We start from the raw sequence: 20218 nt of genomic DNA, 5'->3' as shown, positions 1-20218 counted from the left end.
ACGCTGGTTTGAACAGGGAGTCAAGGAGGCCATCTAGGTGAAAAGGGAAAGACCATCTCTGAATCGAGGAGGGGGCCTAAGGGTACATCTTTCACCATCTTACAACGCTGTGATTGCAACCATTCCCCAAATCTCTGTGAATGGTACTCATGACCATTGATCAGTGGGTTTTGGTCAGTGGTTGTTGATCAATGGTCATGAGAATTTGCATAATTATGATTAAGGAACTGACCTCCCAGCCCATTGTTCCTTCAGTGGGCTGGTTTCAGTCATTATGCAAATGTACTGTTTATAAGGTTGGGGAAACCTGCAGTCAGCTGAGACTGAAGAAGTTACTTGGATGAGTGACGAAACGTTTCTCCCACTTTTGGAGATTTACTTACCTGGATGATTGAGCATGCATCACGATGTGAGCAAAAAGTAAACCATTTTAGATTGTTGATGGACAGTAACTTTCTTTCCTTATTAAACAGATTATAATCAACTAGAAGTCATCAGAACATTACACTTAGACCTATTTGTGTTGCAAGTTAAATCTGGTCCACTCCCCAGCCTGAGAAACAACACTGATGGAAAGGAAAAATGGTATGTCATCACCAACTACTGCTTTGATTGGCAGGCTGTAAGAGCTATTTGCACTAATAAAGAATAATACTCAGACAATTACCTTTGCAATTTCAAAAAAAGTTAAAAAGTTAATGTCTACAATTTAGACTTTATTTACAGAATATTTTATTAAAGAAATTTAGCAAGAGCAAAGCAAAAGAAAAATCAAATACTTAGAGTCACAAAACAATCAAATCATTTAAAGTATACTTATCTAACTAACCTACCTATCCTGAGCTAATGCTGAGTTTGTTCAGAATAAACACAACGAGATCTGAAGATGTGCTGATAATAATCACGCAACAGGAAAGCAGCTTGGCATTGAGTGAAAGTATGATGTAAATAAAAATCCTTCTGAATTAACCATCTAACAGGCAAAAGTGAGCAGATATTTATCAGACACAAATTCCAAAATAAATTCACTGTTTGGAAATCCATTACCCCAGTCAGTGTCCCTGCTGGAATTTTCAACTCTTAGATCCAATCTTCTGAACTGAACTGATCATCTCACAGAAGGGAAGAACCCAGAATCTCTTTTACACCCTATACTTATAACTCCCATCCCACTGGCCATCACATCTTCACATTTTGGACATCCAGTCAAATTGTTGACATTAATCATCCTTTGTTATTCTTAACATGCAGAATTTGTCTTTAGCACATTTTCACATGGAGATTCAATTCAATTAAATTCTTTTCAATTAAAATACAGAGGAATACTTTCTTTCACCGTTTTAAACTCTGCTAATTAACTGTTTTTTAAAATTTATTTTTAAAGCTTTGAAGCTGCTCATGAGCACTCACACATTTCACCACAAAACTCAGACATTAAAACAGTTATTTCTATTACTTAAACTATGTTTGTCATTAACACCCATATGGAAAAGATATATAAATATGAATCTTATAAAGTTTGTATCTGTCTTGTGTGATACTTGTATGAAAAGCATATAAGAGTGAAAACAGATATAAGATCCCTTGAAAAATTATATAATGAAACTTGTATGTTTTGGATACTTACTAAAACAATATATGAAAGTAATGAGAAAGTGGCCACTTTCATGAGTAAATCATATAAGCTTTTACTATTTATTTTCCATATGGGTATATTGATTACATTTGTATTTTATTTATCTTGATTAAGAATAAAATGCTTAATTATTAAGAAATAGATGAAAGCTCTGTTTTAGAACTTTGATCACTTTTACTCACATAAGTCTTACTATTAAGACCTTCAATATCTCTTAGCTGTGATGTGGAGGCGGCCAGGGGGGACTTCAATCTCATTCTACCCCAGGTCTCATGACAATACAGACAACATATTTTCTTCTTCCTCTCACAGTGTAATTCTTACTTACACACAGACAAAAGATTTAAAGGATCACAAAAATGTTTATACATTTTATCATAACAAAATCTTCTATGATAAAATACAGTAAAACTGCATTCCTTGTTTAAATGTATATAGTATAAATTTAAAGCAAACAAATAAAGAAACATTAGGCATCACATTGCAAAATGACAGCAAGAGGAAAAAACAGCAAAATCCATGTTTTATTTGTTGTGTTACTCTGTCCTGCACTGAGGAAGAAAAGCAAAAAAACATTTTAGGTTCATAACTGAAGACACTGGGAATGTAAACTTAACACACAACACATGGAAGTTTGTACGTGTGACTTTAGCAAGAAATATATTAAAGAAAAACTTACACACCTGTTCAGTGTTTCTCGCTTGTTTCTTCTAAATCTCTTTCATTTCTTATTTCTCTCTCAAATGTTTAATAATTTGTTCCTTGTCTTTTTCCAGGTTTCCCTTTCTTTCTGTCATTTGGATTATAATGTTGTCTGTTTCCTCCATTAGCTCTTCTGTCATCTTTAACAGTTCTTCATGTACTTCCATTCTCTTTTCCAGGTCCTTTTCTTTATTTGTAAGCTTTTGCCTTTGTTTGTCTTTATCCAAAGCCAAAGCTGGGATAGTCTCCAACATGATTTCTTTCTTCTCTGTCTTGTCCTCCTGAATCAGTGTGATGAGTTTTTCTCTCTGCTTCTTCAGAAATGTCTTCTGCTCCATCAGTTTTTCAGTCGTTTGTCTGACATGTTTTAAGTTGTCCTCCTTGCTCTGCAACTTCTCTTCAAGTCTTTTCTTTTCCTCACATTCTTTCTGTAATTTTTCCTCCTTCTCTGTTTGATGTAGTTTGTTTTCATCCTCATCATGTATGCTGATTTCTGTGTGTTGAAATTGCAGGAAAAAAAATTATTTGGAAAATAGGGACAACATATTAGTCATTTTTATGTGTTCACATGTGTTGACAGTATTAATTTACTATACCAGCAATCAAAAATAAATGGAAATAAACAGTTTGAAGCATTACTATAGAGACTGACACTATGGTTACCACCCTACAACAATGTAAAATGGCGGCGCGTGTAGACGCAGCGACCTCACGCTCTCCTGAAAATGCGGTGTTTTGTTCGTCAAGTAAGTGTCTTTCTGCAAGTGTTTCTCGCCAGTCCACGTCGGAATATGTGTACAGTCGCCAGGCTCTCTTACACATTCAGAGAAGCAAGATTTGCCAAGTTTTGAACATTAACGTTGAGATGCTAAGGGAGATAGGACTTCTGCGACAGCCTGCTAGCTGGCCTAGCAACTCACCGGACTCGCCTGCTACCCCTTCCCGGGCAAGGAGGCGTCGAAAGCGGTGCGCTAGGACAAGGAAGCGGGGCAAGCGCGGAGGTGTCAGAGTCAGGCTTGAGGCTAAGCCAACTCGCCCAGCCATACCATCGATCCTCTTGGCCAACGTATGATCTCTGGACAATAAAATGGACAACATACGACTTCTGAGATCAGCGAATCGCAAAGTAAATGACTGTTGTGTGCTAGTTTTCACTGAGACATGGCTTAATGACAACATTCCGGACTCGGCCATACAACTGGAGCAGTTAGCATGCTACAGAGCCGACAGGGCTCTCGTAGACGGAGGCAAGACCCGAGGTGGCGGGGTCTGTGTTTACATCCGTGACGAGTGGTGTCGTGATACCACTGTAGTACGCAAACACTGCTCATCACTGGCGGAGTTCATGATCGTGAAGTGTCGCCCTTTCTATTTGCCCAGGGAGGTAAGTTCGATCTTGTTGGTCGCTACCTATATACCTCCATCTAGCAACAACAGCGATAGAAATGCGGCGCTGAACGAACTGTATCAGGCCATCAGTGAGCAACAAACAGCACACCCAGACGGTTTCATCATCCTCGCAGGAGACTTTAATCATGCTGATCTTAAAACTGTTCTCCCAAAGTTTCATCAGCATGTACATTTTCCAACAAGGGGAGACAACATATTGGACTTGGTCTACACACAGGAAAAAGGAGCATACAAAGCCATCCCCCTCCCCCATATCGGCACCTCTGATCACCTCACTGTTATGCTAATGCCAGCATACAGACAGAGAGTGAAGGTCATCAAACTTGTTATGAAAGAGGTAAGAGTGTGGCCACAGGAGGCCACCTCTGCTCTTCAAGACTGCTTTGGGTCAACTGATTGGGACATATTCAAGGAAGCAGCCACCTACAATAACATCATAGACATCGAGGAGTACACAGACACGTTGAGCTCATACATCACCAAATGCATTGATGATGTAACACAAGTGAAAAGTGTCACAACTCGAGCCAACCGGAAGCCATGGCTAACAGGAGATGTCCACAGGCTGCTGAAGGCCAGAGACAAGGCCTTCAGAGCTGGGGATGAAATAGGCCTGAGAACAGCGAGAGCCAACCTGTTCCGTGGCATCAGGAAAGCGAAACAGGACTACACACACAAGATAACCTCCCACTTCAATGATAGCAAGGACGCAAGAAGCCTATGGCAAGGCATCCAGGCTATTACAGACTACAAGCCTGTAGCGCGTAGCTGTGAGAGCGACACCACTCTGCTCAACAACCTGAACAGCTTCTTTGCACGATTTGAAGCACAGAGCAACACACACCAACAGAAAACACCACCACCTCCACACGACCAGCCTCTGTGCCTGTCTGCTGCCAGCGTGAAGAGGACACTCATCACCATCAACGCCCAGAAAGCAGCGGGTCCAGATAACATCCCTGGTAGTGTGCTGAAAGACTGCGCAGAGTAGCTGAAGAATGTCTTCACAGACATCTTTAACACCTCCCTGAGGCAAGCCACTGTCCCATCATGCTTCAAGACTGCCACCATCATACCTGTGCCAAAGAAACCATCCCCAGCCTTTTTCAATGACTACCGCCCCGTGGCACTGACACCCATTATTATGAAGTGCTTTGAACGACTAGTCATGTCACACATCAAATCCACCCTACCTCCCACCTTGGACCCACACCAGTTCGCATACAGAGCGAAACGATCCACAGAGGATGCAATCTGCTCTGCCCTCCACACAGCCCTAACTCATCTGGACAAGAAAGACTCATATGTGAGAATGCTGTTCATAGACTTTAGCTCAGCATTCAACACCATAATACCACAACAACTCATCTGTAAACTGGACAGACTGGGCCTCAGCACCTCCCTCTGCAACTGGCTGCTGGATTTCCTCAGCCAGAGGCCTCAAGCGGTGCGTGTGGGCAACAAGGTCTCAAACAGCATCACCCTGAGCACGGGGGCTCCACAAGGCTGTGTGCTCAGTCCTCTGCTCTTCACCCTGTTGACACATGACTGCACACCAACCTACAGCTCCAACCACCTTGTGAAGTTTGCGGACGACACAACGCTGGTGGGGCTCATCACCAAGGGTGATGAGACCCACTACAGGAAAGAGGTTGAGCTCCTGACCACGTGGTGCAGAGACAACAACCTCCTGCTAAATGTTAGTAAGACCAAGGAGATTATTGTCAACTTCCAGAGAGGCCACACCTGTCACCCCCCATTGACCATCGACGGCGCTGCGGTGGAGAGGGTGAGCAGCACCAAGTTCCTGGGGGTGCACATCAGTGAGGACCTCTCTTGGACCACCAACACAGCATCACTGGCCAAGAAAGCACAACAGCGCCTCTACTTCCTGCGCAAACTCAAGCGGGCAAGTGCTCCACCACCCATCCTGACTACATTCTACAGAGGAACTATTGAAAGTATCCTCTTCAGCTGCATCACTGTGTGGGGCGGTAGCTGCACTGACTATAACAGGAACGCATTGTGAGAACAGCTGAGAGGATAGTTGGTGTACCACTCCCCTCCCTGCAAGACATTTACACCACTCGCCTCACCCGCAAAGCCATCACAATTGTCAACGATGCAACCCACCCCGCGCACTGTCTGTTCAGCCTCCTGCCCTCTGGAAAGAGATACAGAAGTCTCCGCTCCCGCACTACCGGGCTCACCAACAGCTTCATCCACCAGGCTGTGAGACTGCTGAACTCTCTTCCCTCCCGGCTCCCAGCCAGCAGAATCACCAGATTGGCAGAAGTATAGGAAGACAGACTGGACTCTACCCCCCCCCCCCCCCCCACCCCCCCACCCACGCACACTCTCCAACAAGGAAACACTCTCTGAACCAAGAACTGGAAAACATTGCTGACTGGAAACAACTACCTCTGCATTAGGGGTGGGTTTTTATAATCGATTTATCGATTAAAATCGATTCTGGCTTGGATAACGTAAAATCGATTCATTAAAATCCTGAATCGATTTTTTCAATATTAATTTATTTTGCCCGAAACGCAAGAATCTCAGGTTAAACCTTGCAAAATTTCAACAACCACCAAACAGCTAAGACAGTAAATGAGAGCAGGTACATGGCTTCTGCACAAAGACGTAAACACACAGCGCGGACCCGCGGATCAGAATCGGTGAGATGTCGCCTTTCTCAGCTGACGGTCGGGGCTGAAAGCCGACAGCTCGCTGATTCAGATCCGCGGGTCCGCGCTGTGTGTTTACACCCTTTTTGCGCTGATCATATGGCTGTTAGTTTTATCTCTCTCCAAACAATATTGACCGAACCAGCAGCAAAAGAAGATCCAAACTACGCTTCACATAAACATCGTCATGAATTCCCTCTGACTTTTGCTGATTTTTCAGGATAAAAATCATACTTTATGCACAGCTCTCTCTCTCTCTTTTCTGCATTATTCGCTTGCTTGTTACGCACAAGTCTACCGTTGTTTACAGCGCTGTCGGCCGATGTTTTTTTCCCCTTTTACTTACTTCCGAAAAGTAAACCTAATTTCTGCCGTTCAATATTGAACAAATTTAAACTTTTTAAAATTAAGCAAAATGCAAAACGCTTAGCTGTGTCTCTAATAAAACCGCTGTAACTTCAGAGGTAATGTTCATGTGTTGATTAATGGTTTTCTTTCATTTTTGATGTACTGCAGAATATTTTTATAAAATCCCAGGCCAGGAAAATCACCTTCATGTTTTTCTGTGTTTTATCTTCAGCTACTTTGACACAAAGGCCTCTGCTGTGATGCTCACACCTTTGATAAAGTCTTGCGTGTGTCAGCTTCCTTGTAATAGATACAAAAATATGTAAATGTACTGATCTGAATTATAATATTTCTGACTGTCAAAATTTCCCAGATTCAAATTGAATCGAATCGAATTAAATCGAATCGTGGATCGAATCGATTTGGGACCTTGTGAATCGGAATTGAATCGATTCTAGAAATCAGTGATGATACCCAGCCCTACTCTGCATTGCAATTGCACATACCTGCTGCTATATATTTTTAGTATTTCTTTTAGCACTGTTTATATTATTATATTACTATTTATTACCTTATTGTTAGGGCTGTCTTTGTTGTGCATCTGCACTTTATTGTTGTCAATGTCTACGCATGGGACAGTGTGAAACGTAATTTCAATTCCTTTGTATGGCAAGTACATTTGAAGAAATTGACAAATAAAGTATTCTATTCTATGTAGAGTCTAGAACAAAGTCTTCTTTTGAGAAGGACTGACTTTCAGATGTATTTCAAAATTCAGTGAAAATAGATGTTCAGAAATCACTAATGAAGGATATTTAAAATAACATTAGATGTACTGAAACTGCTACGTGTGAATCAGAGAGGTTTGGCCAATTTTATTCAAAATCACATCTATCTATTCATGCATATCTAATTTTCACATTTAATTTTCTTTCACTGCTTTGTTTATATGAGTAAACGAGTGAGAACATGACATTTTGGTCGCAATTCCCATAACAAGGATAAAACACAAAGTTTTAATTTATATTGTTGCTATAACTAGAATTTTACAGTCGGTGATTTCCTCAAATATTTTTACCTTTGCCCCCAAAATGTCTCAGTCCCACTAGAGGAAAACAATAGCAAGGCAACTTCCTCGTGTGGAATTTCTACACATTCAGCAGGTGGTTGTGGCAACCAGGTGTTCTTCTAGAGGTTGAGGGTGTTCTATACTCCACTTTTGATCACAAGGCAATTGCACAGGTTGCTAATAGGATGCAAACTGCCAACAAATAATCACAGCGTGACTTGAACTAAGTCCAGTTACTCTCCGACAGACGGGCAACCGCTTGCCAATAATTGACACTTAGTTTATAAATGCAGACAGAGAGTCAAGATATTGCAATCAATCTCAGTCAGTCTGCACTGATGGGACCAACTCTGCATGTCTTAACACATCTCTTTACAACACAGGACACAGGGTTATATTCCTTTATAAAAGTAAAGTTGCTGAGAGCCTCCAATTTTGCTAGTAAATCGCTGTAATTTCTGCAGTCTCCATCCACTTTTTTCCCTCGAGCACCTTTAACATAACTGTTTATGTGTTTGTGTCATTTTTATTTGAATCACGTTTGTACTTCTTAGCCCTTAATTTTAAAGGCAGTTACACTAAAACAAGACATTAAAAAGGCCTGATGATAATTTAAGGTTGGGGTAAAAAGTACAATGTAGTTTGAACTTACTGGTTTTCATTTGTCCACATTTCCATATTAGGATTACTGCTGTCCCGACGCTTATTAAACAGACAGCCAAGTTGATGGTAATGTGAACAGCAGTATTAGACTGGACCATGAAGAGATCACCTGAAATACAAGGAGACAAAATGTTCTAGATTCTACTTTCTGTAACTGAAAATTAATGTGAGTCATAAAAAAGCATTTCTACCTGAAACATGGATGTGTGTCTCTTTGATTTGACTGATATTCTTCTGTTGAACTTTGCAGGTGAAGCTGTAGCTCTGTCCTTTCTCCACAGTCACTTTACTGCTGACAGCATAGAGGCCATCAGAACCTCTGACAATCTTTGTAGGTTCAACAGAAATGGGTTTTCCCTCACTGTACACCCACAACATCTGAGGCTCTGGATACCAGCCATTAGATTTACACTCTAACACCATTTCATTTTTGACATTAGTGAGTTCTATGACTGGTGAGGAAACTGAACCTACAAAGAAAAGAATGAAAGACAAAATATTGAAATGTAGTTGCCAAAATATATATCTAAAAAAAAAGATTCTTAAAATAGTTACAGTTCGCCCAAATGTCTCTCTTTTTGACCTTAACTCAAATTGTCCTTTTAAACTTATAGAGAGGCACAATGCTATGTGACATCAACTGTGCCAATCTAACTGGTCAAATTTCTAATAATCTTACTTATTTATTCCATTTTCTCTTTTCAAAGTTCCTGTATATAGGCTGAAATTAACTTGTACCTATCCAAGTAGTTCTTTGTCAAATCAGCGTTTCCTCTGGTTCATCTTGGTAAAAGGGCCTCCTTGGCTGAAGTGTTTTTCTCATGGGGCCAGATACCCCTCAGTTGGCAAAAAGCCCATTTAGTGGGTGCACAAATCCCCTGTGATTCTAAGTACTTTTGTTTTTTGTTATGTATCTCTCTTATTTGTCCAGTTGTACTGCTTAATAACCCAGCTGCTCCATGTGCTACACTGGTCAGGTTGTGTGCCCTAATGGCCAGAAAACCAGAATGCCAATGACTCTGTAGTCATTCCCCTGTCATGTTCATGTCAATATGCTCAGTCCAAATATCTGTCCAGGAAGTATTTTCTAGCCCAAGTAAGAGCTATTTTGGTTACCCAGAATGATTGCACTTCTATTCTCAACTCATATGCCTCTGTGAATGATCCACTTTCTACTGGAGCTGACCCAAGTGTTCCTTTATCCCTCTTGTCATTCTGAGTGCCCTTTGACCTTCAATATCTATGTTGCTTAAAGTCTTTCTTCACATCTAAATTGCAAAGTGAAGAAATTAATCTGAATTAAATGAAACTTACCTACAGCAAGCGTCACCACAGTTTCTGCATTAAATTTAGGTACAAGGCATTTGTATGTTCCTGCATCAGAGAGTTGCACTGTGGAGAGTTTCAATGAAACGTCTCCACACTGCAGTTTGTTGACAGAGAGTGATGTTCTTCCTGTGTACAAAGGATTCTGCTCAGTCAGAAGCTCCACACCCTCTCGCCTCACATAGACAGATCTAGGTTTGAGGTCAGTTCTGGACCAATCCACAGTCAGGTCAACAGCATCCACAGCAGGTTCCAGATGGCATGGCAAAATGATGTCATCACCAATCATGGCCACTACTGGCTGAGTTGGACCAATCATCTGATGCTGACCTAACAAATTTAGGGACACAAACAAATTCTGCAGTTTAGTAATTGTGAAGATCAGTCTGAGCAAACTGTGTAATATATTTATTTAACTACATCAACATAAACTGGTGCTGTTACAGTGTGTGTTTCCATCATCTGTGAAAGACTACAGGTAAGAACTTTAAATTGTGGATTTTATAAATGTTTGTGTGCAACTTACCACCACAAGTTTGTGTTAGAAAAAGGAAGACGGCAACAACATGATGCAAAACCAAGAGATGTTTATTCTTCATAGGACTCATTCTAGATGTCTGCAACAAAAAAAAAAGGGGGGGGGGGGGGCATAGCAACACACACCTTTTTATATTAAGCCATTCTCTGATAGAAAAAATGAAACAGTGAAAGACTGATTTGTAGACTGTCACGGTAATATCACATTTGAAAAAAGTATTTAATTATGTTGAATTTATTTTTAATCATTTCGAAATGCGCTCCTTTCCAGGAGTAACAGTAACAAGAGAGATCAAGACCATTGCAGGAAATCTGGACATTCAATTGAAAGACAAGCTGGGAATTGTTGACTTTTTTTTCTTATCTCTTGATGAGAGCTACCATGTCATCTGGACAAAGCCCAGTTACTCATCTTTACGAAGTCATCATACTACAAGCAAAATAACAAAAGCACTTTTTACTAAATCAAAGGTCTCCCTTTTTTTTCTCCTTTGTGCAATATTTTAGCAGATGTGCAATTTTCATAGCCCTTCCACCCTTATTTATTTATTATTTATTATATTTGAGTGTACATAGTGTTTATGTATTTCTTTCTTCTTCTTTTGTCTTTTATTTTCAAACCCTGTGGTCTTGTTACATAATTTAATGGTGCAAGTAACTATACAATGACAATACAAGTTCTACATCTAAGTCTGTGAAATTTAGCACAAAAGTAAGTTTTTATTGATAAACAGTGATAAAACATTGGTGATTTTTTTTTTTCTGTCCCATTTTCATTGTCTGATTCCAACATCTACTCTTACCAGTAACTGCTTATAAAGAGATCAAAAATAATAGAGCGATGAAAGTTGAGAGACAAGAGACACAAGTAACATTGAGTTCAGTATATCCATGAGGTCCTCCTCAACCAATAAGCTGTGTCTGTGCATAGGTCATGGTTTCTTTTGTCCTGTTTGCAATTAATAGACTTACGGTCTATAAAATGCTGATAGAAGATAGGGATTTTGTTTCAAATTGTAAACTCTCGAAGTAGCAACTAATAACAGCATGTAATTAAAAGTACACATTTTAAATATTTATGAATGTACAAGTATCCAGAAATAATAATTATGTTACTTTCGCTCCTTGACGCTTACAGCACTCTTTGTGCCTCTGTTAACTGTTAATGCTAATGGGATCAATGTGATTTTATGTATTATAAGCACCTACTAGAAAACTGAGGCTAAGTAATCTAAATAAATACAGAAGGAAAAGATTACAGTTTAGCTTTCTATGGTAAAAGTCTACATACCTGTCGAACTGCTCAAAACAGTCACCAAAGCTCAAAGAAAGTAAGTTGTAATAAAACTATGTGCACTCTCAACCCAACCCTCTGTTAAACAATAACGCGTGTTGACTTTATAGTTCCTGATATCAAAGGTCAGTTCTTTTCATAAAGTGAGGACGGGTTGGAATTTTGTTAAACTTTCAATTTGATTCATTTGTTCATTTAAGTCAAAGCTGTGTTTTAACATGATGAATGTGCTTCAACATCCTACATGCTGTGAATTCCTTGTTTAGGAGTTGTGAACAAGGACATTATGTCCGTGAAAGGTGTCAAATATAACTCACTGTGTATAGTGCATACAGCTTTCTTGGTGTGTGTATTTAAGAGCAGCGCTTCAGTAATTGGATGACCTATTTCATCAAATGAAATGATAAGGGTGTAAAAAATTATTAGATGGTATATTTGCATTGGGTCTTTAAAATGTTTCTCTCTTCTGAGTGAAAGAGCTTCAGCTCTCTCACGGCATAACTGGCCATTTTAAATATTGGTGTGTGGTTTTTAAAGAGAAACACTGGAATATCGCTTTCCACACGTGCTGTCTGGTTACCTTTTAATGTGCTTGAATTTGCTTCATTTAGAGGACAAGCCAGGTACATATACACACTAACAACAGTTTTTCTTTTTGAATAAGAGGCCATGTTTTGGCTTAAGCACCTCTTCAAACATACATCAAACATATCCGCTAAGATGATCTTTTTCACCCCATTAAATGATCAGTGCATATTTACAGATTTACATACATGCTCTCTCACACACTCCCAACCCCCACCAACACACACACACTATTGGGAAAATATATTTTCTAGCGCTTATTTGCCGTGTATTTTGTTTTATGCATTTAATAACAGGTCAGTATATTAAAGGCCGTCTTTGAGTTATAAACTGTGTCATAGGTCATTAGAAAATTGTGCAGAACAGGATGTACTCAGGATGTGTCATAGACTATTATAGGCCTCATATTAAGAACAGGAAACAGCAAGGAGAGAGGCAGTTAAGATAGATTTTTAAGTAATTGTAGAAGATCAACAAAAAAGGAATCATATCTAGCTGTCTCTAACTGTAACTGATGGATGATAAATATACTCTGCTTACGCATGAAGAGGCCTGAACCCTGACATATACAACTGTGTATCAAAGTGCTTCCTCTTTGAGATCCACCGGACCACGCTTTGGGCGGTGTCATGTGGATGTCCCACATATATGTACTAAAATAAATTATTGTTGTTAACTGGACCTGTTCTGAGTATTGGTTGTTTGTTCTCAGCACATCAACAAAGAATCGAGAAAACACACACACACACACACACACACACACACACACACACACACACACACACACACACACAAAGAGATCCATTTATCTCTTTCTCCCAAACACGGACATACATCACATATTCAAAGCCTGGATGTTTCAGATTCAAATGTATACATATTTCATGTGTTCTGTTGTGTTTATTTTTTTTTTGGTGATGTTTTCCGTGTTGGTGCAGTTTGCATAATAAATGTGCTCATTGATGAATCAGATGTTGATCTAAAAATGGTTTCACACACACATCCATATAAATCAGTCTTGGGACGACCTGGTGATCACACGGCTCCAGAATATAAGTGGCAAAAAGGCAAGAATTTCATGCATTAGCCTACAATGGAAAACAGTAAAAATGTAAAATATCACTACTTTTCTTTAAAAAATGCTGACATGAAATGAACGGGGCATTTTTGTGTTGAGAGAAACCATACAAAAAAATAATAATCCAATCAAATCAATTTTGTTTCTGTTCTTTGACATGTCCAAGACTCTAATCACCCCCAATGTCTGCTGTACACTCTTAGAAGGGATGTGTTAAAATTGACACATCATGTGTTAAATTTTAACACATGTGCTGCATCAGATTAGGGACAACACATGATGTGTCAGTTTTAACACAATTAATGTGTCTGCTCCTTTAACACATCTTCTGTGTTAAAAAATGTAAACACAAAGATGTGTTATTTTGACACAAAGATGTGTTAAAATGTGTACATTTCAATTTTTTTTAAAAAAGGAGAAAAAAGATGGGTATATATTATACACTTATTGAATTCCATTTTTTATTTGGCATATTATAAATCATTACAAACTGAATGAACAACAACTGTCAGAATCTTTTCAATTAAAATGTTTTAAATTCAATTTTAGCCAAAGCTATATCACAATTTTTACTTTACAAAATCAAACAAAATTCATATCTGACTAGCTTTCTATCTCTCTAGATCATTAAAATGTCAAAAAAAATTGAAAAAAGGGCAATCATATATATGATTGCCCTTTTTTCAATTTTTCCAATATACACTCAACAAAAATATAAACGCAACACCTTTGTTACGGCTCCCATTCCCCATGGGATGGACGTAGAGACCTAAAATTCATTCCAGATACACAATATAACCATCCCTCCCAAACAGTGGTCACAAATCAGTCCAAATGTGTGGTAGTGGGCACATCTGCTATATTGAGATAATCCATCCCACCTCACAGGTGTGCCACATCAGGATGCTGATCTGACATCATGAGTAGTGCACAGGTGTACCTCAGACTGCCCACAACAAAAGGCCACCCTGGAATGTGCAGTTTTGTCTTACAGCAAAATGCCACAGATGCCACAAGCAATGAGGGAGCGTGCAATTGGCATGCTGACAGCAGGAATGTCAACCAGATCTGTCGCCCGTGCATTGAATGTTCATTTCTCAACCATAAGCCGTCTCCACAGGCGTTTCAGAGAATATGGCAGCACATCCAACCGGCCTCACAACCGCAGACCTCGTGTAACCACACCAGCCCAGGACTTCCACATCCAGCAGGTTCACCTCCAAGATCGTCTGAGACCAGCCACCCAGACAGCTGCTGGAACAATTGGTTTGCACAACCAAACAATTTCTGCACAAACTGTCAGAAACCGTCTCAGGGACGCTCAACTGCATGCCCGTCGTCCTCATCGGGGTCTTGACCTGACTCCAGCTCGTCGCCGTAACAGACTTGTGTGGGCAAATGCTCACATTCGATGGCGTCTGGCACGTTGGAGAGGTGTGCGCTTCACGGATGAATCATGGTTCACATTGTTCAGGGCAGATGGCAGCTGAGAATGTCCCAGTTCTTGCATGGCCAGCATACTCACCGGACATGTCACTCATTGAGCATGTTCGGGATGTGCTTGACCGGCGTATACGACAGCGTGTACCAGTTCCCACGAATATCCAACAACCTCGCACAGCCATTGAAGTGGAGTGGACCAACATTCCACAGGCCACAATTGACAATCTGATAGACTCCATGCGACGATGTGTTGCACTGCATGAGGCAAATGGTGGTCACACCAGATACTGACCGGTTCTGGGTCCCCAGACCTCCAATGGCGCAAAAAACTGCACATTCCAGGGTGGCCTTTTGTTGTGGGCAGTCTGAGGTACACCTGTGCACTACTCATGATGTCAGATCAGCATCCTGATGTGGCACACCTGTGAGGTGGGATGGATTATCTCAATATAGCAGATGTGCCCACTACCACACATTTGGACTGATTTGTGACCACTGTTTGGGAGGGATGGTTATATTGTGTATCTGGAATGAATTTTAGGTCTCTACGTCCATCCCATGGGGAATGGGAGCAGTAACAAAGGTGTTGCGTTTATATTTTTGTTGAGTGTATATATATAATGTTCTGATATAATCCAGACAATACATGAATTAAAATTTTTAAAGGTAACAATTGTCATCTTCAACAAATTGTCAACATTTAACAAATGTGCAGTTGCATGCAAACAGAAAAACATACATTTTGGCGAATATAGCATCCAGGTTATACAATTTTGTACCTTGGGTTTAAATACAAAAATCAAAGATTTCAGCCAATCAGTTCATATTGTCTGACCTTTCCACTGCATAGGCATAAAAATGGTCAGTCCTGATAAGCAGTGTATTTGACAAAGATGCCAAATGAGGTTTCTCACCTCTGTGAACAGAGACTCTCTACATTTTGGACAGGTGAACATTTTACTTGCATCCTTTAATCTGTGCAATCAGCTCCAGTACTTTGGTTTTCCTTTGGGTGGACAGCGGCAGGTCATAGACAAAATCAAAGAAGGTGAAGACGGAGCCAAGTGGTGCTGGATAGGACAAGTTACATACCCAGTACAGTTTGAAAAGCTTATCCACAGCACACGTCAGGCCATCATTCAGAGAAATGGTTACTCTGTCATTCTTAGCAACAATGATGTACTGCCTGGTTGCCCTCTTTAGATCACCGATGCATATCAGCTGGGGTTGGTGTGTTGTGGATGATGCTTCAGGATCACTGCAAAGCGATGCAATACTTGTTCCAGGCTTGGAGATGGGGGAAGATAAAGATAGTATTCAGTGAGGTGTAGACAAATGCTTTCCTCAGGTAAATACCGTGAGAACTTTACTGAATACATACCAGTGCAAAAAAGGCTGCAACGACTGGCACCAACTGGTGGGAGTAGGTGTGTTAACACATGGCGGGGGGGTTCTTGTTTCCAGGGCAGCTACTGATTTGAGCTTCGGAATGATACTGGCTTCCCATTTTCGCAAAAAGAGATCCACCTTTCCTCCTGTAAAATTGCCAAACTCCAAGTCCAGCCTACGGAAATAAAAGAAGTGTTTAAGTTTAAAATGAAGCATTAAATACATTAAATCAAAAGTACATTCTGTCCATTTGGTAGCTGTATGGCTAAGATCAAACTTTACAGTATCACATTTCTGTTACCCATTCCACATCTAGCTTACCTACACAGTTAAACAACAATTTACTTGGAGTGGTATTTGAATACAAGTCCATTATTCCTTAATTTTAGCTATGATTTGGGTCCCATCAGACCCTGAGAAAAAATTAGGACTTTTTAGCTGATGTTCAACTTTCTAGCAGACAATTTCTTATGTTGTCTATCTGCGGTTTGTCCTGTAGAGCTTTTTTGTTGAAAATAGTGCTGCTGAAAGCAGAGTTTCATACAGATTTAGGTGATTTTTTTGTAGGGTTTTCACTTCCACGAGCAGCACTTTCTGCATTGTCATTTGATGTCCCTACTATTAGATAGTCATTTGGTGGTACGACTAAGATTTTGGACCATGTGAAAAGTGATGCTCATTGTAATCAGTGCGCAGGGAGTAATGATCAAACTCTGAAGTTATAAAACTTTCAAAATATTCACTAGGAGCTCATAAACATACCTCCAAATGTATCGACTCCTGTTACATACTTTGTATGCAAAACACAACTGAGTGGAGAAGGAGTACATAAACCATTACCAGAGAACCAAGCAACTTACCAGACTTGGCATGTCCAAAAACCGTGGGTACTCTCCGAATATTCCAGGCTCTGAGACTGGTGTATGTTTCCTCCATGCCTGACATGATAATTGGAAGGTTCTCAGCTGAGGGCCGCAATAACTTGGGTGACCCACTCATCTGTGCTGCTGGTATTCCCATCCTCTCGCCTGAGCTTCTTGTCTTCACCACAGTCATCTGTCACTTTTCGCTTCTTATAATGTCTCTGCCCCTGGTCGAGATTCCGTCTAAGGTTGCGCAGTTTAGTCTCTAGGAATCCACAATGAGAGACTGGATCATAATAATGCTCCTGAGGAAGAAAGGACAGAGGTATATGGGTAACAGCTGAGCAATTTTAACTGAGAAAAAAAGCTCTAATAAATAATTAGATAAAGGTTAAACGATACACAGTAAGTGGGAACAAGTGCAATTTACAGTATGTAGTGGAATTTACATTATTAAAATGCTAAATTTACTTACAAATCCTTCCCCCTGTCCTGCCACTTAAGGGTGGAAAAGTGGTGAGGATGCTTTTTGCTACAGTTAGCTTCTCTGCACTAAGAGGGTAACTGGAAAACAAAGGTAAACTTTTTTACTTCTGTGCACTTCAACATTTTTAAAGGAAAACATTCATTGCAAAATTTTAATAAAGTACAGTAAAGTGCGATACTTACTAACCACACCTCTCCACCAAATCCCCAATGCAAGTCTTCACAAGGAGCCTCCTCGATGGCACCGACAGGTTTCATACTCCTTAAGAATCTGTGGGGCTTTCCTGAGTGACTTCAGGGGTTGACTTTGTTCTTCTGTGGTAATGGTAGACTGTGTAAAGGCAACACCAGACACTTTACCTCTCTGCAATAATCTTCAAAGTCATGACAGCAAATTTCCACAGAGCATAAAAGCACGAGTTTACTCAAAAAGCTGCAGCAGAAGAAGGCGGTTTCTTAACTACGTGATTATAACGCAATGACTAAAAGAAATTCTGAATAATAAATAAATTGATTTTATCTTCTAGTTGCTACTTGGTGAATAAATCTGATCCTGACTAATAGTGATGTCTGATGTCTGTGGCACTGCTGACAATAAGAATTTTTTTTTTTTACAAATTTCTTTCTCATCTATAAAAGTGGTTACAAGGACTTTGACAGATTCTAAGTTGTCATATGTGTGCTGAAAAAATGAAACACATGGCTAAATAAGTAAGATAATTTGCATGGTTAAGTTGCTGTTGTTTGGTTTTTTAAATAACACTGACTATTACTTCCTCAGAAGTTCTGCATAAAAAAGAAACTATATCAGAGCATGTTTCCAGCAATAAGCCTTAAAAAAGAATGTGCACATACTTTAGTTAATCATACTAGATGCAAAACTGCTTTAACTGCTTGAAAAAATAATTATCTCTGTCAATATGAGGTATATTTCATGTTAAAGTTACTCAGTCTTTATTCCTATTCTCTGCTAGTAAACGAATGGTCGCGGTGATAACTACATTTGCTATATTCAGAGCTAACGACAATATTGTCATTTTACTCAACACTGCTACGGTTAGGTGCTGACTCTGGCGTTGCTCATAGACAACATAATGCCTGTCGGAGCCGCTAGCCAACTACCACACTGGTTCTAAGAGCAATTTCTGAATACTCTAATACATAAATAAAGTAAATAGATAAATACATGAATAAAGTAATACATAAAAATACTACCAAAACACATTAACTCTAATGGAGTATGGCACGAAATCCAAGAACTAATAATAAAATTAAGAGTAGGATATGTTAGCAAGACTGTTACATTAAGGTTAGCTAGGTATAGTTAAGCAGTAATTAACTTAAACTCTAAACTCCTATATTTTATATAAATTCACATTCTTCCAGAAACCCGGCATATTTTCAGTACATTAAGATAAACTGGTAAATGATACTTACTGTAAGGTCTGACAACATACTAGGCGACGTAACCTCCATCTTTGTCTCCTTTGTCTCATTGGCGCGAAAGATAGCGCCCCCTTCCCGCCGCCGCCGGTATGTCATGTTGCTGGGCAGAATTTGTTTCAATTTTAAGCATGTGTGTTCTTACTCATTTCATTTTCTACTTTTGCTTCAATTGTATTCACATGTTACGGTCAAAATTAAGCCTGTTCTTTGTGGATACTTATGCTTATAGTATAGCCATGGCCATTAATTGGTATGCCATACATATTGAGAAATAAAAAATTAATCCTCTTTCAGAATTTTAGTACACCATACCTTGGTCCACATTACATTATAAAATGTTTTATTTGTTGAAAGTAATGAGGAAAGGATTAAGGAAAACAAACAATAACTAAACATTTTATTTATTCAGTTAATATAGTTATAATACATTGTTAATCTACAATTTATTTCACTAAACACAGGGCTAGTATCAAATTACTGAGCTGCTAATTTTAGGTCCTGTTGTTAGATTCTGAAAATAACACACAAAATGTGTTAAACTGTGCAACACATCAAGTGTGTTAAGCGTTTTACACATTTTTTCAATGTTTACACATTTTCTTACACATGTTATGTTAAAATTTACACAAAATGTGTTAATAGTGTAACAACACATTTTTTGTGTCATTTTTTAACACATCCTTTCTAAGAGTGTACAGACTCCATTTATTCTTTTAAAAAGCAGCTGAAGACATTTTCATATAAAAACTTTTTCAACTAATTTGTTGTTTTTATGTTGCACGAATCAGCAGCAGTCTCCCACATACAGTGGGAGACAAATACTTATTTTCCACCCTAATTTACGAATAAATTCTTTACAAGTCCTACCATGTGAATTCATGGATTTTTTTTTTCACATTCTGTCTCTCACAGTTGAAGTGTACCTCTGGTGCAAATTACTGACCTCTGTCATCATTTTAAGTGGGGGAACTTGCACAATCGGTGGCTGACTAAATACTTTTTTGCCCCACTGTAGCAAAATTGATATGGCACAGATCTGGCCCACACAATGTGCTTGCCAGAGGTGGCAGACCAGATTCCTACTTGTTCTCTGACTCAAAATCAAAAGAAAACCAAAACAAACAAAAAAGAAACCAAACAAACAAATAAACATAAAGACTTACCACAGATAAAGACCCTAGACTCAGACACAGTGATCCAAACTAATCCAAAGTGTCGCTGTTAAAGTGAAATGAGTCACTGGAGCCGAGCAGGAA

General features: G+C 39.4%; 1 protein-coding gene and 1 pseudogene across 3 annotated transcripts; both read right to left on the bottom strand.

Moving 5' to 3' along the window:
• Positions 1-720: 720 nt before the first annotated feature.
• On the bottom strand, positions 721-20214 carry LOC146579088 (butyrophilin subfamily 3 member A2-like). 3 transcript variants are annotated; one of them, XM_085260999.1, is made up of 7 exons: positions 20126-20214; positions 10368-10458; positions 9830-10171; positions 8707-8985; positions 8505-8624; positions 2320-2831; positions 721-2187 (listed from the first exon to the last, which is right to left on the bottom strand). In XM_085260999.1, the coding sequence occupies exons 2-6, from the start codon at positions 10447-10449 to the stop codon at positions 2365-2367; spliced, it is 1290 nt and encodes a 429-aa protein (XP_085117125.1). In that variant the 5' UTR covers positions 10450-10458; positions 20126-20214; the 3' UTR covers positions 721-2187; positions 2320-2364. The 3 variants fall into 3 exon arrangements, with proteins under 3 accessions (XP_085117125.1, XP_085117137.1, XP_085117135.1); XM_085261011.1 differs by having other exon boundaries at positions 721-2182; XM_085261009.1 differs by lacking the exon at positions 20126-20214 and adding an exon at positions 11670-11749.
• Positions 15736-19058, bottom strand: LOC146579089 (uncharacterized; annotated as a pseudogene).
• Positions 20215-20218: the final 4 nt, after the last annotated feature.

This window comes from Mchenga conophoros, linkage group LG3 (assembly GCF_057382185.1).
Source record: "Mchenga conophoros isolate Kocher_MC1m ecotype Shallow Benthic linkage group LG3, M_conophoros_male_GT1.1, whole genome shotgun sequence".
Classification (NCBI taxonomy): domain Eukaryota; kingdom Metazoa; phylum Chordata; class Actinopteri; order Cichliformes; family Cichlidae; genus Mchenga; species Mchenga conophoros.
This window is presented reverse-complemented; position numbering and strand designations above follow the sequence as displayed.

What these genes read in the sequence shown, in the direction of transcription:
- LOC146579088 (XM_085260999.1), bottom strand. Translation starts at nt 10,449, where the DNA reads ATGAGTCCTATGAAGAATAAACATCTCTTGGTTTTGCATCATGTTGTT. An exon ending in GACACACATCCATGTTTCAG is followed by an intron (nt 8,625 to 8,706) that starts GTAGAAATGCTT and finishes CTTGTATTTCAG; the next exon opens with GTGATCTCTTCATGGTCCAG. An exon ending in ATGTGGACAAATGAAAACCA is followed by an intron (nt 2,832 to 8,504) that starts GTAAGTTCAAAC and finishes TTCAACACACAG; the next exon opens with AAATCAGCATACATGATGAG.